The sequence below is a fragment of the Archocentrus centrarchus genome, chromosome 7 (assembly GCF_007364275.1).
Source record: "Archocentrus centrarchus isolate MPI-CPG fArcCen1 chromosome 7, fArcCen1, whole genome shotgun sequence".
NCBI lineage: Eukaryota > Metazoa > Chordata > Actinopteri > Cichliformes > Cichlidae > Archocentrus > Archocentrus centrarchus.
Window position 1 is genome coordinate 14,865,058 of NC_044352.1, and position 24,575 is coordinate 14,889,632.

At 41.9% G+C, this 24,575-nt stretch overlaps 2 protein-coding genes across 15 annotated transcripts in view; one reads left to right on the plus strand and one right to left on the minus strand.

Moving 5' to 3' along the window:
• The first annotated feature begins 1,066 nt into the window (after nucleotides 1-1,066).
• LOC115782673 (rhodopsin) lies at nucleotides 1,067-2,580 on the plus strand. Its single transcript, XM_030733000.1, has one exon. The coding sequence runs from the start codon at nucleotides 1,169-1,171 to the stop codon at nucleotides 2,231-2,233; it is 1,065 nt and encodes a 354-aa protein (XP_030588860.1). The 5' UTR covers nucleotides 1,067-1,168; the 3' UTR covers nucleotides 2,234-2,580.
• Nucleotides 2,581-6,992: 4,412 nt separating this feature from the next.
• LOC115782448 (membrane-associated guanylate kinase, WW and PDZ domain-containing protein 1-like) overlaps nucleotides 6,993-24,575 on the minus strand; it is a 96,550-nt gene continuing 78,967 nt past the window's right edge. For 10 of the 14 annotated variants that reach the window (XM_030732611.1, XM_030732610.1, XM_030732606.1 and 7 more), the window contains 10 exons: nucleotides 23,384-23,639; nucleotides 20,893-20,984; nucleotides 19,957-20,152; nucleotides 19,489-19,791; nucleotides 16,307-16,510; nucleotides 14,997-15,081; nucleotides 13,624-13,684; nucleotides 12,787-12,930; nucleotides 10,441-10,579; nucleotides 6,993-8,866 (listed from right to left, as the gene is read on the minus strand). In XM_030732611.1, coding sequence (XP_030588471.1) covers nucleotides 7,770-8,866; nucleotides 10,441-10,579; nucleotides 12,787-12,930; nucleotides 13,624-13,684; nucleotides 14,997-15,081; nucleotides 16,307-16,510; nucleotides 19,489-19,791; nucleotides 19,957-20,152; nucleotides 20,893-20,984; nucleotides 23,384-23,639 — 2,577 coding nt within the window. In that variant the 3' untranslated portion in view covers nucleotides 6,993-7,769. Of the gene's footprint in view, nucleotides 8,867-9,696; nucleotides 9,789-10,440; nucleotides 10,580-12,786; nucleotides 12,931-13,623; nucleotides 13,685-14,996; nucleotides 15,082-16,306; nucleotides 16,511-19,488; nucleotides 19,792-19,956; nucleotides 20,153-20,892; nucleotides 20,985-23,383; nucleotides 23,640-24,575 lie in introns of all 14 variants that reach the window. The other 4 variants (XM_030732615.1, XM_030732613.1, XM_030732616.1 and 1 more) reach the window with 2 other exon arrangements.

Sequence of the window (24,575 nt, forward strand, 5' to 3'; positions counted from 1 at the left end):
CTGTACTATACTGAATGTAGAGCAGAGGTAGTAATGTTGCTGAGTGGTGGACCATCTTAGCTGTTGGTAAAGAGCTCAGCACTTTCCTAATGGGTGTTGCATTAGAGAGATTTGGGGCTTATGGATGTGTTCCTCTGACAAGCCTGTAATGGATTTAATGTTGCAGAGGGTCACTCTCACTCAGTAGGATACTGCAGTCATCAGATGTGATACCTCATTTTTCTTTCCTGTTCTTTTATTTTTATTTTGAATTTTGGGTAGCACATGAGAGTAATGAAACCCTATGAACTCTGAAGTTATTACTACTTTAGTGTGAATTTTAGTATTGTAGTAATGTTCTGTTCATTGAAGTTTTTTGTTTCTTCACAGTTTAGTGGTGATTCTAGGAAACTATACTGGAGAAACAAACAACAACAAAAAAAAAAACATATAATATTTAATCAAGAGTGAAATGAAGCTTTCTGCTATGCCCCTTTCCATTAATATTATTTTAGCATATAATAGATGATGGCATTGGATTTAATATGGACTTGTAAATGGATATGATCTATATAGAGAAATAGTATCCATTTGCAGCCCTCTGTAAAATAATATTGAAGAAAATTACATGTTAGTTTGGGGGGGATACAGGTTTTGGCAAAGGGCAGACACCCTGAATCATACATTTAAAACAGATTGCTATTAAAACTGGCATAAATGTGTGAGCAAATTAGTGGTAAAATCCTTTGAAATTTTAATTTTAATGCTTTATAACTTGGAGTCATCTGGAGGAGAATTGCAGCAAAATGAAAACACAGATGAACTGTGCACAGCTCTGTAGTGTCTTTGAAATTGTGCATGAAAAGATTATTTTCTCACTAGATACAGTGTTATTATCATGCTTTAAAACACATAGTCACTGGATAGCTCAGTGTTAGACGTGAGCAGGTGTAACCTTAATATCTTGATGAGTGGTCAGTTATGTTTGCAGTGGTGGCTGGATTAGTTATTAACTGTGGCCTAAATCAGTTTGTGCTGACCGATTTGGAAATTGATAATCCAAGGTGTGCCTTTAAAAGCCAGACTGTGGCCACCTGGTTCCATTTGTAGCAAGGTCCCTTTCCATCACTCTCCCAAACAGCCAGAAGAAACACCTCTGAAGGGCTGATCGCAACCACAAGCCGCAACCATGAATGGCACAGAGGGACCCTTTTTTTATGTCCCTATGGTAAACACCACCGGCATTGTCCGGAGTCCTTATGAATACCCTCAGTACTACCTTGTCAACCCAGCAGCTTATGCTGCTCTGGGTGCCTACATGTTCTTTCTCATCCTTGCTGGCTTCCCCATCAACTTCCTTACGCTCTATGTCACCATTGAACACAAGAAGCTGCGAACCCCTCTAAACTACGTGCTTCTGAACCTTGCGGTGGCTAACCTCTTCATGGTGTTTGGAGGATTCACCACAACGATGTACACCTCTATGCATGGCTACTTCGTCCTAGGTCGCCTTGGCTGCAATCTGGAAGGATTCTTTGCTACCCTCGGTGGTGAGATGTCCCTCTGGTCACTGGTTGCTCTGGCTATCGAAAGGTGGTTGGTTGTCTGCAAGCCCATTAGCAACTTCCGCTTTGGGGAGAACCACGCAATTATGGGCTTGGCCTTCACCTGGATAATGGCCCTTTCTTGTGCTGGACCCCCTATTGTTGGCTGGTCTCGTTACATCCCTGAGGGCATGCAGTGTTCATGTGGAGTCGACTACTACACACGTGCAGAAGGTTTCAACAACGAGTCGTTTGTTATCTACATGTTCATCTGCCACTTCCTCATTCCACTGGCTGTTGTGTTCTTCTGCTACGGCCGCCTGCTCTGTGCTGTCAAGGAGGCTGCTGCTGCCCAGCAGGAGTCTGAGACCACCCAGAGGGCTGAGAGGGAAGTCACCCGCATGGTTGTTATCATGGTTATTGCCTTCCTGATATGTTGGTTGCCCTATGCCGGAGTGGCCTGGTGGATCTTCACACATCAAGGCTCTGAATTTGGACCAGTCTTTATGACCCTCCCAGCCTTCTTTGCCAAGAGTTCCTCCATCTACAACCCTCTGATTTACATCTGCATGAACAAGCAGTTCCGCCACTGCATGATCACCACCTTGTGCTGTGGGAAAAATCCCTTTGAAGAAGAGGAGGGAGCATCTACTACTGCCTCCAAGACCGAGGCTTCCTCTGTCTCCTCCAGCTCTGTGTCTCCTGCATAAAAGGGGCGTCAAGCAATGGTTCCATGATCCACCGTCCAAGACGAAGACTTCTGCTCCCCCAGGGAAACTACTGAAGGCTAATGTCTACAGAAATAATTTCCTTTTTGTATTTTACAAATGAGTTGATTCAACCTAAAGACAGTTGCAGGAAAGGTCAGTCCATTACAGAGTTGTTCCTGTATGTACAGAATTTCCAACTTAACAATCGATGAGATTTCTTTTTTCCTGAGAGGAAAAGGAAAAATGCTAATCTTTCACAGTTGGATCCTATATGATACTGGCTTATTTTTGAATGTAGAGGCATGTAATCAAGGCAATGTAAAATAAAACGCACTTTGCAAATGACACATCCTGTTTATGTTTTACTTACAGTTTGGGTGGCAAAGTTCATATGACTGTAGTATATTTAATCAAATAAATTTGAATGACTTATTCAGAACGCATTTATGTCTTGAGTCAGTTTCTACTTTAGAACTATTATTGCAGTTACTACTGCTCTTCTGCTGTTAAACCTGGTGGTAAAGTACAAAACAAACATACTACTTAGAGTAAGTACTTAGTGTTTGTCTAGAAGTGCCCACTATACACACTTCAGTCATGGGTCACCTTGGACTTAGAACTTGGCCTAATACAGGGATTACAATATTATGAGATATTATTACCAGGGAATATACATGACACCAGACTCAACTTTATCTGATGGTAATTATTAATCACATTATGTAAAGGTTAAGAAAGATTTATTGGGTAATGCAAATCAGGTTTACCAAGGGACACCTTCATGCAAATGCAATGGAGAAATTAAGGCTAGTGTAAAAGAAAGAATCAATAAGACTTTACTACAAGTTAACCTACAATGTAAATATTTAATGGTTTATAAAACTCTCTAATGTTTTAACAGTACAATCATTTTAAGCTGATAAACGTGCTTTAAATATTTGTCAGCGTCAGCAACCACAACTCACAGCATAAACCACAGCATTTCTAAAAGTCTGGTATGGTAACAGAAAATAAATGACAGGAAACAAAAACACTGTAATAAAATTCTGATGGAGAATGAATATATAGAAATAAAATTTTAAAAAAATTCCCAGCTCGCTGTGTTGTGTGGGTGGTCTTTGGCCTCCAAGCTTGGGTGCTCTGCCAGAGGCCTGTGAGCTTGAGGGTCCTGAGCAGTATCTTAGCTGTTACTAGGCCTGCACTCTTCTGGACAGAAATCTCGGATGTCGTTCCTAGAATCTGCTGGAGCCATACTCCCAGTGTTCTGATTACCACTGGAACCACTGTTACCTTCATCTTCCAGATCTTCTGTAGCTCTTCTCTAAGCCCATGGTATTTCTTGAGCTTCTCATGTTTACTTCTTGTTGTGGTTGTTGTTGCGATCACTTGGTACGCAACATCTATCACTATGGCTTTTTTCCTCTTCTTGTCCACCGCTACTATGTTCGGTTGGTTAGCCATCACACGTTTGTCTGTCTGTATCTGGAAGTCCCACAGGATCTTATCTCTAATCTAAGTGATCTAAGATCTGCTTAGTGAGTACCTCAGGCAGCAGAAATCCGAGAAAGAATAAGAAACATCATTGAAGGACAGGCCCCTGCACGGCATGTACCACTGGCAGATAGTAGAAGTGGCTGATATAGAAAAATCAAAATCCTACCAATGACTGGACAAAGCTGAGCTGAAAGACAGCACAGAGGCACTAATTACCCCAGCACAGTAACAAGCTCTAAGCACAAGATTGACAGAGGCTGGGGTCTGCCGCACAAAGCAAGACCCCAGGTGCAGACTGTGCAGAGACACCCCTGAGACAATCCAGCACATAACAGCAGGGTGCAAGATGCTAGCAGGCAGGGCATACATGGAAGTCATAACCAAGTGACTGGCATAGTTTACAGTAACATCTGTGTCAAGGCCCGGGGTCAAAATGGGATATGGCCCCAAAGGTAGTCGAGAATGAACGAGATCCTGTGAGACTTCCAGATAGAAACAGAAAAATTGGTGGTGGACAAGCAGAGGAAGAAGGCCATAGTGACAGATGTAGCAATACCAAGAGATAGCAGCATCAGGAAGAGGGAACATGATAAGCTTGATAAATACCAAGGGCTGAGAGAAGAGCTAGAGAGGATGTGGAAGGTGAAGTTAACAGTGGTTATGGGAATACTCAGGGCAGTGACCCAGGCTTCTGGTAGTGGATCAAAACTTGAGATATATATAATGGGTCCTGGGTTTCTCCTGGTGTACGACAATGCCTGGTCTTGACGCAAGAGTATGCAGGTAATTCCTGGAAGATGTGGGAATTGATACCATTGACTGGCTTCCATGCTCACCTGACCTAAATCCAATAGAATAACTCTGTGACTTTACATTTTAGTCCATCCAACACTGCCAGGTTTCACCTCAGACTGTCCAGGAGCTCAGTGATGCCCTGGTCCACTTTGAGTTGTTGCAATGAAATTTTGGCAAAATGGACCAGCCCCCTTTTCACTTTGATTTTTGGGATGTCTTTTGAATTCAGTCTTTGATAACTTTTATATCCATCAAAAAATGTGGCATCCGTTTGTTCCTAATGCATTACGCAGACCACATCCGTGTAGATATCCAGCATGATTTTTTTGTTTTTCCATAGAGATCTGATGTGTTTTCAAAACGTTCCTTTCCATTTTTTTTTGTGTATATTTGCATTAGCGAGCAGTTGAACAGGTTTACCTAAATGAAGTGGCTGGTGAGTGTATAATCACCGTTAGATGTTTCTTCAAGCCGCAAGTCTCTGAACTTGCATATTAAAACCACAGCTGGTTCACCAGAGTGATGCGATCAAAAAGAGTGAGCAAACCCAAAACCTTATCCCAAGACATGCAGTCATGCATAAAAATGAAATCCTTTTGAATTTGTATGGAAAACTTTATTTGATAATAAAAATAGCATTCACAGACTTCTTTTGATAGCTACATATACATTGTAATCCATCTCAAGGAAAGAAGCTGGATAAGTCCACATCTACTTGTACTTTGACTAATGTTATGTATAGCTTCATGGGTCAAATAAAGCTATGAACAATGTAGTATTTATATATGCATAGTTATATAAAAAAGATTGGCCCATATACATGTACTGCTTTTATCAACACAGAGACAGCATTATGTCTGGCGCACATTGCAAGAAATAATGCTTGAAGAACACAGACTGCATACAAGTGCTGTATAATACAAAGGCAGGCTAACCATTGAGAGAGATTCAAACCATTAAACAGTTTCTGATTGACCACATACAGTCTTTCATTTTAAAATGTCTTTACATACCTGATCCAGAGTAAATCAACATATTTCCCACAAATCATCAGGTCCATTTCAGAGATATAAACACAATATCACATTCCTCACTGCTGAGGGTTTTCATAAATTTCTCTTTTGTACAAGAAAAAGGCAACATTTTATTCCTTGACAGGTTCCTTGTAGTTACATTGGAAAAAAAAAAAAATCTTTACAGGTGATGGCCAACAGGTTAACTTCTCAGATGTGTTTTTTTTTTTTCTTCCTTTTTTTGTTAAATACAGTACCATGGTGACAATGGTGATTAAACAATGCATTTGTTGTGGTTTTTTCCCCAATATATTTTTTGTTTGTAAATGAAACATAAAACAGAGAATACACACAAAACACATTAAAAAGCAGCAGTCAGACTCCAGTGGCATGACAGCATGGCTCAGCATGGCAGATTAGTTGTCCCCTGTTCTGGGAATCTCCATGTTACCAACACATGTAACCACATTGGCTCTTTGTGTCTGGACCCAGGAGGTGGTCGGTGCACAAATGTAGGTATAATAAGCATGAGGACAGGGCCAACAGTGAGTGTGGGATTACAGTGCATATTCCTCATGAGTTATTCTTACTCAGACCTATCAAATAATGTGGTCACACTACATTTTAAATTACACATGCATTTTGCACGGGGATAATTTACACATTTATTTACTGTTGTTTTTTTTTTTTGTTTTTTTTTGGCATATCTCAAAAATATCATATCATGGCAGCTTCAGCTGGTATTATGGCATAATGCAGACTCGTGTAAGCTGAAATGTCATTTTCCCACAACAGAGAACATTGTTGCCTGTAGCTGAAAGTGAGTTGAGCTCCTTTCCCATCGCATCAGTACACACGGAGTTTTTTTTTTTGTAATACTACTCCAGGGGAAATCTAAAAATAGCATTGCCAATTTTCACATTATTTGTTAGATTTTGGAAGTGTGCCAGTGCATTTAGGCAAAAGAGGCTGAGCTGCCACACAGTTTAATGGATTACAGGTACAGCATCATGCATTTTCAGGTACATTGTATACCGTATTTTCCGGACTATAGAGCGCACCATACTATAAGCCGCACCTACAAATTTTTTGGAAAAAACTGGAAACGTACATATATAAGCCGCACCGGGCTATAAGCCGCTGGTATCTCCGCCGCTCTCGGTTTTCCACAATTACTCGGCACTCAGCAGAGGGGGACAGACAACCCCAAATTTGAGTTATAACAAGTCAATTCACCATTGATTCGTTCACGCCGAGCTTACGTGCAGCGGCTCTATTTCCCTCCTGTAGTGCCAGGTCGATAGCCCTCAACTTAAAAGCGGCATCATAGGAAGTTCTTTTTGTGGTTTCCATGATGAGGGAGTTTGAAAAAAATCTCTTTTGTGCCTGCTGCTAGCACTTGTTGGCGCTTTCTTCTTTGATTTCCAACTTTGACGTCCCATGATTCATATCCTGCTAAAGAGCCCCCTGGTGGTTAAAGAAAAATCCACAGAAACGCCGCACCGGGCTATAAGCCGCATGGTTCAAAACGTGGGAAAAAAGTAGCGGCTTATAGTCCGAAAAATACGGTACTTTTACCTTGGTCCTTAAAGATCGAATGAAGCTTACTGAAGACGTGCCGAATCAAAAATAAATAGTGAGCAAATGCGAAAATGTTATATTATTTTATCTAATTATCATTCTAGGTTTACCATCAAATCTTAAAATTTAGATTTTTGCAAGTCCATTTTCACAGTTCTTGTGAACCATCAGTGTCTTGTGCTATAGTTTTTTTTTTTGTTTGTTTGTTTGTTTGTTTGTTTGTTAATAAAGTAATTCAGGAATGGAAAAAGACATCAAAAACAAGTTGAAAACAAGCTTAGTAGTTACCACAATTGGAAGCATGTTTCATACCTCTGAGGGAACAAATATTTAGAGTCAGCAATGCCTACAAAAAGCAATATCACTGATTTTATATGCAGGCACATACAATACCTTTACTATAGTACAACAACTTCTGTTATGTTCAAAAATAACTAGAACAATGACAAAAACAGTGTGAACTGATAGGATTGTAATCCTGCTGTTTTATGAATCTCTGGATGGGATCACAAGTAGTAAAGTCAATCAAATCAATCAATAAACCATTCGACCAAATAAAGCACAAGAGTTAGTATCCTCATAAGTCCAATTCCAGTGTATTGTACATAGTTTGCACAGATAGGGAGAGTGGTGAGGGGGATCTCTGCTCTGCTCTAGATGCTGAGGTCTTTCGGGCTTTCTTTGTATAACCTTCTCTTGGGCTCAGGGAACCGATTCGGGCTGCGGCCTACTGTGTTATTGTTGTGGCCTGTGTTGTTGAAGGCAGCGTTATTGTGTGCAGTGTTGTTCTTCATCATGCTGTAGTAGTCCTTTAGTCTTGGTGCAGCTGCATAGTTCAGCTCATCCCGGCTGTAGTTGCTGTCAGGGGAAGAGTCCCGGTCCACCCTGTATAGTCTCTCCATTTTCCCGTTCATCCGATGTCTCTCCTCTCTCCTCTCAGAGGAAGAGTCTCGCAGAAGGTTACCGTTCTTTGTGGCTCTATCACATGTACGGCCCCTGGATTGAGAAAAGGAATCTCCTTTGTTGTTGGTGCGCTCGGGGGTTGTAAACTCCCTGACTTGTCCAGTCATCTGTGAGTCCTTGAGGAACCTCCGCTCATAGTACTTCCGATCGGGGGTGACTGCGAGGAACCCTCCATCATCGCACTCCCTCTCAGGAGTACGGTCACGATGTGCTCGCTCTGCCCTGCGGTCCATCGATTTGGCCCGTCGACGGTCAGGAGACGAGGTGCGTGTTTGGGTTGGTGAGCGGTCCAGGGAGCCACGGCGCTGCAGACGAAACCTCCTGTCCAAAGTAGAACTGCTATCTGAGAGTTCTTGCTCCCTCAGTTTCTCTGCAGCTGCAGCCTTTTTCCCCGAGCTGTCTTTCCTCAGAGTCTTTAGGAGTTTAGAGATGCCGCTCTCCGACTCAGACTTCTTGACTTTTCGACCCCGGCTCTTCTTGTTGCCATTGCTAGTGCTGTCAGGAGACTGCTGTCTGGGGGTACTTTGACTGTGATTGTTATTCCAGGTGTGATGATGATGGGGTTTATATTGCCAGCCTTGGTAGTCCATCTGATCTGACCCAGCCCTGTCCCTGTTCCTGTCCATGTCTTGGCCACGCACAGCCTCCTCCTGGCGTGATGGTTTGTGAAAGTCTGGTGGATAACTGGACTCCAATGAGGTGTGATATTGACTGTTGTGTGGCAGCATTCTCACTTCCGGAGTGTTTTGTGCCCCGGGTGCGGAAGGGTGCCTGTCACTGCTGCCGTCTGCAGGAGAGGAGAAAGAAAGAGAAACCTGTTGTCAACATGTACCCATAAGAGAATAACATGTGACATGAATCGTGATCAGCAGACATGACTTTCCTTGCTGGCTGATTTGAGCTCTTGCATTGACATGAAACAAAAATCAATGCAGATATTGATGGATATCATGCATACTGGTGTACTTTCATTTGCTGTATTTATTCTAAGAATAAATCCGGCTTATCTAAGCTGATGTGTAGCACACCTTTATTTTTATTTATTTTTTAACATCTACAGACATAAAATGCATTGAAGTTATATATCGTTTCAGTATGGTTTCACTATAGGGCTGCAGGTTAAAACATAAGGTGGCTTCAGCAACAAAAGCAGGTGCAACACATCAGCAAGTGTAGGGCAGGGGTTATCAATAACACAGCAGGCACCTAGGAAGTCATTCAAAATAAAATGATGAGTTTAATGTACATTAATTGGAATAACAAAGGAAAGAAAACAACAAAAACAGTGTTTGGCTGAAAGTCTGCCAAAAAAGACACAGGTTGCAGTGGCAGGAGCTTGTGATGACCAGTGGCATTAAATTAGTCCCATTAATAAATGTTTGGTCTGAAGCTGGCATATGGGTAGGGAGATTGTATGCATACAGATTCACAGAAGTTAAATAACAGGTTAAATGAGGCTGACATAAAGCTTGTACACAATGTAAACAAGTCTGCACGCAAACACACACACACACACAGCTGGATGCAGGGTGGTATGGGCTGAAAGAAGTGGTAGATATAACTGAAAGGAAAACAGTGACAGGGAGAGTGGAGTGGGACAGACTTTTGGCTACAAACCGTTGTCTGATTTTGGCCCATTAGGTAGAAACAGGGCTCTCCCATCTTGTCATTTCTCATTGTACCAACAGCGAGATGAGGAGCCATCATCGCTGGAGAGAGGAGGAAGAGCCCAGCAACAAGAGACAATCAGAGAGAGAGAGAGAGAGAAAGGAGGAGAAGTAGAGAGGAGAAAACAAATAAAACAGACAAGAGGCTGTTTTACATCTTAATAGAGAGAGGAAGTCATTTGTTGTAAATGACAAGAAAATATTGAAACTCTTGAAACAAACTCTTTATTAAGCTTAAAAAGAAAACAATCTGAGGGTAAAAATATCAGAAAATGAAACCCCAGACATACCAGTAAATAATGCTGAAAGTATTAATATGATTGATACTGTGAGAAGAATAATCCTACACAGGAAACCTGTGCTACAGATCTATTAAGTATAGAGCTTTTGACAAGCTTTGATGCCAAGAAGTCTTCATTGCTCAGTAATATTTGAAAGCTCACTTTTGTGTTGAAACAATGACAGGTTGTTAGATTAATTAGACATTGAGGGTGTCTTCCTGTTAAATGTTCATCATACAACATAGCAACACCCCTGAAGATCATTTCTAAAGAGTATAAAGTTCCTCTGGTACACTAGGAAGATAAGAAACTTTAGCCTGTGGTGCAGCAGGGAGAACCATGAGATTTCAGTGCACACATTAAAAGTGTTATTTACAGTTTATGGCGTAAAACATCACAGTGTGTTTACCTACCATATTCAGGCACAGATCCATCTCCCCGTTTGAGGACGAGCCGTGCCCTCCGACCACCATTCTTGATCAGTTCGATGGCACGTGAATGCTTCATGTTCTTTGTGCTCTCACCATTAATCTCCAAAATCTCATCTCCCACCTAAAAACAGAGGACACATTACTGTGGCAACTGGCTAAAAGTAGGGTTTTGCCAACACTGTGCAAAGAAGAAATTTAGTATACAGTACCAGTCAAAAGTTTGGACACATCTTCTCATTCAGTGTTTTTCTTTTTTTCCTACATTGTAAATTAATACTGAAGTCCAGACTATGAAGGAACACATAAGGGAACATGTAGTAAACTTTAAAGTGTTAAACAAAATATGTTTTAGATTTTAGATTCTTCAAAGCACCTTTTGTTATGATCACAGCTTTGCACTCCTGGCATTCTCTCAATCAGCTTCACGAGCTAATCACCTGAAATGGTTTTCCAACAGTCTTGAAGGAGTTCCCAGAGGTGCTGAGCACTTGTTGGCTGCTTTGCCTTCACTCTGTCGTCCAACTCATCCCAAATCATCTCAACTGGGTTTAGATCAGGTGATTGTGGAGGCCAGGTTATCCGATGCAACACTCCATCACCCTTACAGTGCCTGGAGGTGTGTTTGGGGTCATTGTCCTGTTTAAAAACATATGATGGTCCCACTAAGCGCAAACCAGATGGGATGGCATGTCGCTGCAGAATGCTGTGGTAGCCATGCTGGTTAAGTGTGCCTTGGATTTTGTCACCAGCAAAGCACCCCCGTCCCATCACACTTCCTCCCCCATACTTCACGGTGTGAACTACACATGTAGGACCCATCCGCTCACCTTTTCTGTCTTACAAAGACATGGCGTTTGGAACCAAAAATCTCAAATTTGGACTCATCAGACCAAAGGACAGATTTCCACTGGTCTAATGTCCATTCCTCGTGTTCCTTGGCCCAAGCCATTCTCTTCCTCTTGTTGATCTTCCTTAGAAGTGGCTTCTTTGTAGCAAGTCGACCATAAAGTCCAGATTCATGCATACTTGAACTCTGTGACGCATTTAGGTGGCCTCTTCTTCATCTGGGGTGCTGTTAACTTGTGGTTTTTGAGGCTGGTAACTCTGATGAACTTATTGTCATGGACTCAGCTGGCCTCTTTCTCACTCTGGGTCTCCCATTCTGTTGTGCATGTTCACTAACCAATCCCTGTGTTGTAGAGGTGGTCCTCCTCCAGTTCTCAGTTGCTATGCACCTGGGCTGGTCTCCGCAGCTGATGATGGTTTAAGTGATCATCAGTCCTACTTAAGTAGAGGAAGACCTACACTAGACGCTGGATTGTTACTTACCTTTCAGTTAGTTGACATCAGCTCTCCAGTACCTTGCTAATAACTGTTCAGTGGACATCTAGTGACCCTCTGTTTCTTCTCTGCACAGGAAACTGGGACCCTTGCGTGCACGCCTGAGAGTAAGTGAGTGAGGAGAGGAAAAGAAGAGAGGTCCAATCGTTTTCTTTGGGTAGAGTCCTGTGAACCTTCGGAGCATCCATGCAGAGTTCCAGCCTGCCACCTTCCTCTGCTATCACCATTCATTGTCTTTTGCACTGCATTTTGGGTCCTCCCTGTTCCCTCAGGCATGACAGTTATCCTGTGCAACAGAGGTAACTCTTGGTCTTCCTTTCCTGGGACAGTTTTGAGGAGAGCCAGTTTCATCATAACGCTTGATGGTCTTTGCGACTGCACTTGAGGATACTTTCAAAGAGCTTGAAATTTTTCGGATTGACCGATCTTCATTTCTTAAAGTAATGATGGACTGTCATTTTTCTTTACTTAGTTGAGTAGTTCTTGCCATAATATGGATTAGAATATTACTAAATTGGGCTATTCACTGTATACAACTCTACTTCTGTACAACAGAACTGATGGTCTCAAACACATTAAGAGGTCAAGAAATTCAAGAAATTAACTCTTGACAAGGCACAGCTGCTAACTGAAAACCATTCCTAATCAGCTTTCTGACTACCTCATAAAGCTGACTGAGAAAATGCCAAGATGCGCGAAGCTGTCATCTAAGCAAGAGGTGCCTAAAATATAAAACATATTCTGGTTTGTTTAACACTTTTTTGTTTAGTACATGATTTCTTGTGTTCCTTCATAGTCTGGATGACTTCCATATTAATTTACAATGTAGGACAAAAAAAGAAGGGGGGGGGGGGGTAAAAACATTGAATGAAAGGATGTGTCCAAATTTGTGACTGCTACTGTATGAAAATGTATTTTGGTAGCGAATCGTAGAATTAAAAAAAAAACAAAAAAAACCCCCAAAAAACCCCCCCTCTAGTTTCTTACCCTCATCTTGCCATTTCTGACAGCAGCCCCATCCTCTGCTAGTCTTAACACATATAGGTCCATGTTGTACTCCCGGCCGCCTCTCAAGCTGAAGCCAAAACCTTTACTGTCTCGCTCGAGGTCCACAGAGTAGAACTCTGCATCCTGTAAGATAGAAAAGGGTAGATAAAGAGAAAGTCACAGAGACACAAGAGAAGAGTGACTAATCCATAGTGCACAGAGTCGAAAGGTGAATTCAAACTTAAGGACTAATCAAGCTATGTCCCAGAAAAACTCACAAAGTGTCAATGGCAGTGCAATACCCTCAAATGCATGAATAATTAATGATGCATGAGCCTGTGAGCTGGGTACAGATCACCAAGGAAGGGCACTGCAAGGGCTGGACCCAAAACTTACCAGACTCATTGAAAGTTAGAAGAGTTCCCTCACAAGTCTAAACCTTTATTCCTAATCAGACTGTAGCATTTACTCATGTGAATGTCGGATTTAACAGACACTGCGGAAAATATACTTACTTTCATAATTTACTTACTACATAATCAGCAAAACAGTGTGATACCACTGCCTGCTTTTTGTAATGCATTGCACTCATATACAACCTCTTCTCATTTTCTGCCTTGTGCCACTTCAGAATTGTCCACTAATTTTAAAGTAAATGACCAACAGCAGTAGCGGAACAACATTACACACAGTCATACTAGCTTCTATTGCACGTTATGTAGTCATCTTTGTTTATTGATATAGCATGTCTCCTCGCATGTTATTGACAGTTTTTAGGTAAAGCCCAACTGAAAATGGTAATGATCATTAACTATGGAGTGAAAAATCCATTCTTACCTGTGTTGTCTGAGTTTGTATGGGAGGAGGAGGCGGAGCTCCTTTTGACTTTGGGTTATTCCTTTAAAACACACACACACACACACACACACACACACACACACACACACACACACACACACACACACACACACACACACACACACACACACACACACACACACACACACACACAAACAACTTACATGTAGTTATTGTACTGTATTTATGAGTACATCCATCCACAACAACACAAAAACCACTGGCAGTTGAAGTGAATCAATCATCTCATTACAATGCAATTTTCTGCCACCTGAATATTGCTACAGCACATATGCTGCAATAGATCACCTCACATTGCTCTTACTCAGTGTCTAGGTCCTCTTATGGCTCAGTCATACTAGGATAAAAATAGAACAGCAACCTCTTTGCAACATGGGGAAAAAAATAAAAATAAATAAATAATCAGTGTTTGCTCAGTGATTTTTCTTTCCTTCTTTCTTTTTTCTTTTGCATTTGGTGACTGACTGCAGATAGTTGCACTGACCAACTGGTTGGCAACCTGTCTCCAAACAATCACAGACTGACTTGAGACTGACAGCAATCACTTTCAGACAGATTGTTGAAGGTCTTCAAGTATTTGTCATGAAATTTAGAAATGCAGACAGATTGCCAACGTGTTGAAAGTCTGGATCAGTCTGTGCCGTGCCGAGCAGTTTGTCTGCAGCGCGTTAAGCTTGATTCAACTGATTGCCATCCAGTTGTATTCTAGTTATATTCATATATAAGAGTACTGGGTGCCTACATCATTTTGCAGTAAAATTACTCTTTTGCAGCAACTCTGTCACTCTTTGTGGAAGAATTTCAGTTTCAAATCTATGAGGTTCTAGCTGGACTCTGAATGTAAGTAGTTAATGTGAATTCCTGTTTAATGTAAATATCTGTGTATGTAGATGCCAACCAATTTGCAATTTGTAGCTTTATCACAGTTACTCTCCATATTATCACAATTAGATTGCATGCAATTGCCAACTTGATCCTATGCAACTGCAAACCAGTAGTAGAGTGATAGACTGTCTTATTGCTGTTTTATTGCTGTCTTGAAGCACCTAAGCCTGAAGACAACATCTGACTGCAAGTGGTTCCAGGTCTATTTCAGGCCTTGAAGCAACTATTTCAAATGCAGGAGCATCCCAAATTCATTGCACATGGTTGCATTAATTTTCATCATGCCACAGTCTCCAAACACATTTCCCTAGTGTGACTGTAACATTATGTTTTTGTTGCTGTATTGATTTGGTTTGATTGTTTTGGTGATATAAGAAGGTATTCACTCTAGAGAGATGATTTTTTATTCATGCATATTTGACAAGACATGATATATGATCACCTACCGGGATTCTGCAGACTGAGATGTATGTGTGGTGGTGATAGTGGCTATCTTCTCAGCGTTTGTCAGCAGAGAAGCATTGGAAGATTCTAAAAAGAGACCAAAGAAAATACAATTTACAGATAAACAATATACAATAAAGTGACTACTTTTGTTAAGTGCATTTTCCTGTAGCTGCATTTTAAAAGATACTCTAGACACCAAAATTTTAGTGTCTAGAAGAGGCCCCTGAATCACCCACAGGCAGTTCTATTCAACCTGATGCTAACAGCCTGTGATGCTGTCATTTGCCATTTACTCATGTGCAATACTGGCCCCACTGCATGCAAGGAAAATAGCATAAAAGGAAATAGGGGGAAAACATGACATGTATCATTTTGATTTAGCTGTTACTCCAAGAGGTCAAAAAAAACAAAACAAAACAAAACAAAATAAACAAACAAAAAAGGCAGGACAACTGTCTTTTCTTCCTTTTCTTTTGTATCACCAGCGAGAGCTCGGCAGTGCATATGAGTTGCCGATATCAATGATGGGTGTACAGCTCTGTCTGCAAGAACAACAGCCTGGCTCATTCGTCTCAGACTCCTCACTCACTTCCATCATTACTTCAAGAAATACAGCTTCCTCATGGCCAGCTCGCTTTTTCTCTGAGGTGCGCGGCTTTCTGAAGCCACACTTTCTGCTAGTAAACTTTGCAGTGTGATTCTACATGCACAAGCCTGTGAGTCGCTGAACATGTGTGTGTGGGAGTTTGTTCCCACCTCTGTCACCTCCAGTCTTCATTAAGCTTCATTTTATGTCTCTGTGGAGGATATTGCAGCACAGCTTTTTGCACTGTCTGTATAAGCTGACCAGTGGTTCGGTCTTTATTAACATGCACTTTGTGTCAGCACTTGACATATTTTAGCCAAAATGTGGAGGTCTGAGTCACAAACTGCTTACGTTGCAATATTATGCAGTTCTGTTTCCTTTTCCAAGCTAAGCTGAAGAGATTAACACCATCAGGAAGCGCTTGATTAAATGTGAGCAGTGTTTTTAATCCGTTAAAAGTGACAATAAATCCATAAAATAAAATAAATCAGAAAACAGAGAGAACGAAACAGTGAAAGTGTTATGGCAGTTTCTGGAGGCAACTTCACCTTACTCCTCCTCAGTGACTCACTTTCAGGAGACAAAGGTTCACACCCTGATGAAAAGTGCTCTCGCCTGTGAACAGAGCCTATGCCCTGTGCTTCCCACCACAGCCATGAATAAGTCACATCATGCTGCCTTATGAAACAGCCATGTGAGGCTGGAAGCCATCGCGCGTCTTACCATCACCGGGGATGATCCTGAGCGAGACTGTGTTCCCGGCCTCCTTGATCAGGTTGACGATGTCTGAGTGTGACTTGTTGGTGATGGAGCAGCCGTTAACAGCCAGTATTCGGTCCCCAACTTTCAGCTTCCCGCAGCGGTCCGCCGGGCTGCCCTCAATGATGCGCCCTATTTTGTGGGGCATGGCCACACAAGCATTTCCAGCTTTTGTGTTAGCATACATGTTTATTTTGTGTGTGTATTTTGCATGCCAGAAACAGGGTGTGGTGATTATTTGTTTTGATTGGTTGCATTGATTTGTATTTTATAAAAGAGGAAAAGAGAGAAAACGGGGAGAGAAAGAAAGAAGAAAGGTTAATTATGCAAAATCATTCCATCCCAATTCACCCACAGAAAACCAATAAGTTGAGGACTTGTGGCAAAATAATACCTGCACTGTAAAGGAGGAAGAAAAAAACACTGTAATGTCAAACATCACTCATGGTCCCTGTAAGACAATGCAGACAAAATCCTCTGCCCACTTGGTTTGATGCAGTAATCAGTGGGGCTGTCGAGCAGGTGGAGCATTGCTATTGTTGAATATCCAACAAACTGAGCTTGACCAGATCAGAAAGCAGGTAAATTTGGATATATGAATGTTTAGTCTATATTGCAATAGTAGTTTAGTCAGTGCAAATACTGCAAGAAATACTTGCAGCAGCAGATTGACAGTGTTCAGCACTGCACATCTCCTTTACACAGAAGCTTTGAACACACCCCGGGGATCTCGAGTTCTTCTCACCCTCCCTCCAGCTTTTTTCTCTTTATCTCTGCTGCTCACGACATTCTTCCCTCCAGTATCTTTTGCGGCATCCATATTTATTACATCACCTTAATTTACCCTTGTTGTATCTTGATTTAAAAAATGCACTTATATTCTGTCAGTCTATCTAAATAATGAAATATGGGACAGGGTGTGGCAAGGATTTAATACCCAATCTATTAAGCACAACACTAACCCCAGGTCATGGTGGTAGGAAATGAGAGGGGGATGGGCCCCAGTGGGCTTGAGCAAAGTGATTTATGCATCATCGATGTATGGTAGTCAGAACCAGCTGAAATTGCTTTATTTTTCCAAGGACTAAAAAAAGAAAAAAAAAATCTAGCCTCCTGGAAGAATCCTTGCAGCAATGTCATGCCATGTTTTTAGTAATACACATTCCTCTTTCAGATTTCAGCTCGTGTCCCACATGGTTAGAATCCATTAGAGCAGTGAGTGCAGGATGCTACAGCGTGATCCTAGATCAGTGAGTGAAAGCACAAAGTCAATTCATCTCATCCTCTCGAGAGGAATAGTGACGGAGGAGAGAAGGGGAGCATAGCGAGGAAGCAGCAAGAACAGGAACCTAAAAAGACCAGAACATGTCTACACGAGGTTGTTGACTAGCACTGTCACAGGTGTCATTATAAATAACTCATTAATTCTTGCACTGCATTTTGCAGAGCGACACCCTCGGCCCATGGGATCGATGAAATATTCCCTGGGCAAGTCAGCATGGCTAACGTATCATCCATTCTTGTGTTACGCTTATGACAGACCACAGTACATCATCATAATGGCTACTACACAAGGGACCTTGGTATGACATTGATGTTTGAAATTCATCACTCGGAGGTTAATACCAAATTTGTTCAAGGACATCTACAATTCCTCATCAGTGCTTGACTCACTTTAATACACGCGGTTATGCTTTTTTGCTGTGATACATAAATGGTACAGACAGCTATGGACTGTGCTGAGTATACTTCAATTACATGCTGAATGAATTGGTGAGGTGCCTCTGCGAGGCATTTGATGATGGTGTTTGTGATAAAGCTACAGCCAGTCCGATCCTGACAGAGTGCACTCTGCGCACCAACGGTTTCTTTATCCTTAAGCTTATGACAGTCTGTGACCTCAGTCTGTGGTATTAAGCACACTCCTGTTAAACACCTCCCCCCTGCTGCTCATAAGCAAGGAAAACTCAGAGAAAATATGGTAATTCTGCCAGGAGATGACATCAATCATTAAACTCTGGTGCTTTCATACTTTGTGTGGATGTGTTTTGCTAGGAGGATGGAGATGGAGGCTGTTTTGTGCACTAACTGCCAGTTTCTTTGAGATAAGACAAACTGTTCTGGGTTTAGTTTACAAAAAAAACACTCTGGAATGTATTAAAATTTATAAATTACTTTGTAAATAACCTTTTTTCTCTTGCCTACAATTTGCAGTAATTGTAGGTATACATTGTTTTTGTCTCTGAAGCAGGCTGTCAGGAGATGATCTTAAAACTAAATTGGGCACAAGATGCTGTTCAGCACTTTTTTAATTAAAGAAGTTTCAGTTTATTCAGTCATTGACTCATAACGAGAAAATGATAATTTGTAATAGTCATTGGCATGTATGTGTGTGTGTGTGTGTGTGTGTGTGTGTTTGTATAAGAAATATGATAATGTGATATAGAGTGGAGTGTAATGGGGCACAAAATTAATGGTAAAATATTAATCTCATTCTCAGTTCGGTGTCATTTTGGTACAAAAGAAGAAAAAAAATGCTTAAAATTTATTTCTATTTCTCTTAATGAAACATTCAGAAATGCCCAATTGGCCAGAATTCCCGTAGTAACACTTAGAGCACTCAGATTGTGCAAAGGATCAACATGCCATTGACCTGCTCACTCAAGCAGTGGCTTTCTCTGATTTGTCAAAAGGACACTGCCGCCCTGCTCGAAAGAAAAACGTATTTTGAATTGTCACTGAACAGTTTCACAGAGCTCCACGTGGTGGCTGATTTTAACTGTGCTAACCTAGAGGAATTTAAAAAAAAAAAAAAAAACCCCTGAAAACTATTATTGTCAGTGCCAGGTATTGATTTTTCAAGACCAAAAATATGGGTTGAATTTTTTTGCACATCCTGTTTGCAGCCAGAAAGTGAATTAATGACAGAGACGTAAAGATAGAAGAAAATGAAAGCATCACTTGCACCAATTCAAATTACAAATGCCCAAACAATCAAACTGTTAAACCTGATTAATGTCTAAATTGAACTGTCTGATGCTGTGAAGACAAAGCCAGGCTATAGTAAACAAAATAATTTATCATGTCAGACTGAATTGAAGTTGCTGTCAGTCTCAGCTCGCTCCAGCTCAGTCTGCCTCACTTACCAAAGGTGGTTCCAGCGTCAGGCCTGGAAACAGATGACACAATGACAAAACCGAATCCCTCGTTTTCTCCTCGCTGGATCTCCACATCGTACGGTTGCAGGGAGGCCGGCACCACTGCGCTTCCACTGCCTCCTCCGCCACCACTGCCTATGCCGCTGGTAGATCCACTGCCAGAGCTGACAGTGTTGAGTGAGTTCTGGCTCCCCTGGGGGGTCCGCTTGCCCTCAGTCAGGCTCGGTGCCTGGGTGCTGCTGTGGTGGGAGGAGGCCGGTGAAGGGGGAACATCACCTTCTCCTTTTGAAACTGAAGATGTGGAGATTGAGAAGAGACTGTTTAGACTACACCCTCAATGTTTGTTTTCAACATTTACAGCAAGAAGCATGCAATATATTTGCATAACATACATGTGACCCTGGATGACTCATGCATGAACGCACATGCTTAAGTTTTATCTAACAATTTCCTCACCTCCATATCCAGGGGTCTTGCGTCTGACAGTGAGGTTGACGTGACCCTGTTTGGCGGCCTGCTGCATCAGCTGCACCACCAGCTGGTGAGACTTGCCCACTACTGCTGTGCCGTCCACACAGATGAGCTCATCGCCCGACCGCAGGCGACCATCCTCATCTGCTGCCCCGTACTTCACTATGTGCCCTATGTAGATCTGGGAAAGGAAAGCACACCCAAAGCATGATGAAATGCAATTCATTGCAAATTCATTGCTACAGAATGAATACATTAGCTTATAAAACATGCGATCATTCAAGACATACTGCACTGAATTAGCATGACTTAGGCAGCAGCTTTTCAGAGTTTACTGTTGCAGTACTTCAAGGTATTTGTGGCTGACATAGGAAAAACCAAGAAGACCGGTGCAGCCTATTGGGGCCATGGAGAAGCTAGTGTGCTCTAGGCACTGTGTGGGAGCGCACACACAGAAACGAGCGCACAAATACCATGCAACATGCTTGGCACAAACAACAAGTACTAAGTCCTGTGGGGTAAACCTGAAGCCTGCTGCCATTTTATTTCACTCTCTAGCTGCCTTCCACTCTTCTTCTCAATCCCTCCTTTAAAACAAATATATGGCACACAACCAGAAGGAATGGTGGATAAGGCCTCTGCTTTTCTTAACAAGCTGTCTATACAATCCTCCAGAGAGCAACAGCTCCAGTTAAAGAGAGAAAGTGATGCATTAGGACTTTCTGCTACTTTGGTTTAAAGGCAGACTGAACAGAGAGGCAGAAGGAAAGGAAAACAGAGGAAACGAATGAAGCAAAGAAACATTTGGGAAACAGAGCATTCAGCAGTGGTTGCTGTGGATGAATCTATATGTACACTTGGCCTTCTAATTCATGAGCAATTATAATAAACTGATGAGACTTAAAGTGAAGGAATACTTACAGGCTCCCCAGGCTCATTTCCTCCCAAAATGCGAAAGCCAAAGCCTGTATCCTTCCGCCAAAGGAAAATGTCCTGCTCCTGGCAATCTGGCACTGAAATGCAGAAGAGAAACAATGAGAGGACTCCACGAAGATCAACAACCAACACCACCAAATATCTGCAGGCTCTGCTCAGCCTTTCCTGCTATGTAGGTTAATCACTGAATTCTTGTTTCTCTGATCAAATAGTTCTGTTTCCTGTTTTCATCTGATTATCGTAAATCTGCCGATCAATACGGAATTTGCATTTCTATCAGTGTCAAAATGAGAGCAGGCTGGGCCAGCAGCTGCTTCCTTCCCCGCCTCAGCCCAGCCTTGTTCTCACATTCAGAGCGCAGACTAGGCTGCAAGGTCTCATGCTGTCACCTCATCATACTTGCAGACCTGAAATCTAAATATTTACTCAATGCAGATGCCTATTATTAGCCCTCATTTACATCCAAATCTTTCTTGTGTGCATTAATTTATGGCTTCTCCCTTTTATGTACTATATCTGTACACACACCTCCCCTCACACTTGCATGCACCGACGGAGCAGACTGTGGAGGAGGACACAGGCAATTTGGTGTCAGTCTGTTCAACCCACAGGGCCACTATGCACAGAAGGCACAGGCCATTTCTTCCTGCTCTGCCTGCTGTCTACACGGCTGCCACGTAAGGCCAGTACTGAACCCATTAGTTTCAGCTCTCCGGGTCCCTCGATAAACTGCCTGGTGTGAATTAAACTGCAGCTGCTTGACTTGTAATTAACCCTCTGCTGGCCCACATCTATAGAATAGTGATCAACACTCAATGTAACAAACAGTACTGCTGTGTGCTGCTTCATCAAGCAACAGGTAACATGAATTCCCAAAAGCTCACCTTTCAGCCACACTGCCCTGCCGCTGCAATGCTGCTCTTCTGGTGGATACATGACTGCGCCTACTTGCAAATTCAAGTTGCGTTCATTCTTATGTGGCCGCATGCACATGAATAAACATGAAAACATAGGCAGAATCCAGGCCTCTTTGTCATTCTTTGTCTCCTTCTCTTTCTTGTTTCACTGTGTCTCCTCTCCTCCCCCACTGAATGAAAAAGAAGGGCTGTGGCTCCTTCAGGGGTTATCAAACAGATATACCAATCAGCTACAGCTTAAAGCAGACCTCTCCAGGCCCAGTTAATATTTAATCAGCAGCAGTCCTAGATTCTACAGGCAGCCATGCTTGTTAATACACTGCAATACACAGGATGTGGGCAGCCTGCACATCTGGCTGGGAACAGTCACAAATGTGTGACAAGCTAACACAACAGACCTGCCAGAGACATCACCTTCTACATTACAGCGCAATCTTTGGCAATACAGTTGTTGTTGTTTTTTTAACAGCCCATATAAACCCACCCTTTTCTTAAATATCACCACTGGTACAGGAGGTGTGAAAGATGTAATTCTGCCAGAACAGGCGAGCGGAGTACTTCTTCTGGGTGATATCGCACACGTCTCTGTTTCTCGCACTCTTCCATTAGAGACACATAAGTGGTTTGACACCCTACAGTGTTACCCTGTGGATTATGTAAGCGTGGGTCATGACTGTAAATGATATTGAGGAATTTTTATGGAGAGGCTGCCTACCTTCTGGTGTCCCAGATTTAAATTTTCTTCTTTCCCTTCACTAAACACGGTTCGACACGAGCTGTTTGGCTGCTAATAACGTAACTATGGCCTCTTTTAAACTTTAAGCAAAGGTGACGTTTTGTCTTTGCACTGGATGATGTGCAGTCAAGTGCGCGCACACACACATCACATCACACAGTCTGGAAATAACAGTGTGTGTGACTGACACGCACAAACGCCACCACACTTGTCAGCTTCTTTTCTGTGTTTTCAAGGACACTTCTATCTTGGAGGAACCTTTTGTCACAGAATCAGCTGTGACTTGGTAAGCACACAATTGTTGGGCAAACAAACAAAAGACATTAAAAGACACAAATAGGCATAAACCCCACACTGAAGAAATGCATTTTCTGATCCACTTTAAACAATCAGCCTTTTCCAGGGTGTCTTTGTGCTTTAGAGGGACCCGCAGATGTTATAGTTTGAATCTTCTTTCCTAACTCCATGCCTAATCCACAAATCACACAGCAGACCATTTTACATACCACTAAATTGACAGTGATCTAACATTATTTAATTGAAAAGCACAATAAGCAATATTATAGCACAGAATTTTAAAAGCCCACAGACAAAGCAAGAAAAACGATGCAAAAATGTGTGACGAGAATCCTCAGATCCTTAAGGAGATTATCTTTTTCTTTAGTTTTTATCTTGAATCTAAGCCATCACATCTATCCTGACAGGCTGTACTCATCCTTACACACAGTAAAAAGAATAAAGAATAAGCCCTCCTGAATGTTTAAACTCTAAAGTTTGCGAAACTTTCAAATTACTTAAAAAAAAAAAAAAAAAATCTACTCACGTCGACTCTCATACATGCTCCTGGACTGTGCCCAGATCTTAAAGGGGTCTGGCTTCTTCTGGAGGGTGAGGGTGCCATCTGCAGGGTCCTGAGGGGGCAGGCCTGGCAGGGGCTGGGTGGGGGCAGCAGGAGTGGGAGCCACCGCCTCACTGGGCATGACAGAGGGTGGGTGGCTGGGAGAATCAGTGTGGGTGCTGCGATGACTGCACACACTGTGCTGGGAGCTGCTCTGGCTGTCTTTTCTTTCTAGCTGGTGCTGGGTGGACAGAACAGAGAGAGAGAGTGAGGTGTGTGTGTGTGTGTGTGTGTGTGTAAAGGATGGGGGTGGATATAAACATGCATGCAGAAGATGGAGATAGAGGGCAGAGAGAAGAGGAAAAAATGTAAAAGTAGAAAATGAGTCAGTGTTAAGGGTGACAGAGGACAAACAAGATCAGTTAGAAAAGAGTTGATGGAGGACAAAAAGAAAGAAAAGTATCCAAGGTCATCTTTTTTAGATGCAGTAAAACATCTCCCACTAAAAAAAAAAAATAAAAAATAAAAAAAAAATCTTGCCTTGGTTTCCATGGTTGCGAGACAAAGACAGAAAGAAATATGAGGGAATTTTAATGAACAAAGATATTGCCTTTTATAAACCCTGTGATTCTTTGTTCATGCAGAAGGTTCTCTGCATGAAAACAAAATCAAGGTTGGTCTGAGTTGAAACAGGAATGTGTGCCATCTGGCTTCAAAGCAAACTGTAAAATCTCAACTGCAGAGAAAAAACCCCACTGAAATTGCTGTAAATAGGTGGCAGTTTAAACTATGAAATAATTTTTTTTTTTTTTGTTTCCAAAGAAAGTATTTGGTCATTTTGCACATTAGTTTGCATTTAGACCAGCTCTGGCTTTGCTTGATAAAGCACAAGAAATATGTAAGGTTGTTCAGCAAAATTTGACAGTAAACAGTGGATTACTTTTGTATTTTTTAATATTTCCTAACTTCATGGTCATAATCATAGGACAGAGTAAGATGACACACCTAAAATACCTTAGTAGTTTCCTTAAGAGTCACTTGGCTTTGACATTTGATAAGCCTTCAGATTCAAAGAGCCACTACTAAACCGGGAGTCATGTTTAATTCTATCACGTGCTTTAAGCACCAATGAAAATAAAACCCACTGCACTGTTTTAATGCAGGGCTGATCTGAGTC

What these genes read in the sequence shown, in the direction of transcription:
- LOC115782673 (XM_030733000.1), top strand. Translation starts at nt 1,169, where the DNA reads ATGAATGGCACAGAGGGACCCTTTTTTTATGTCCCTATGGTAAACACC.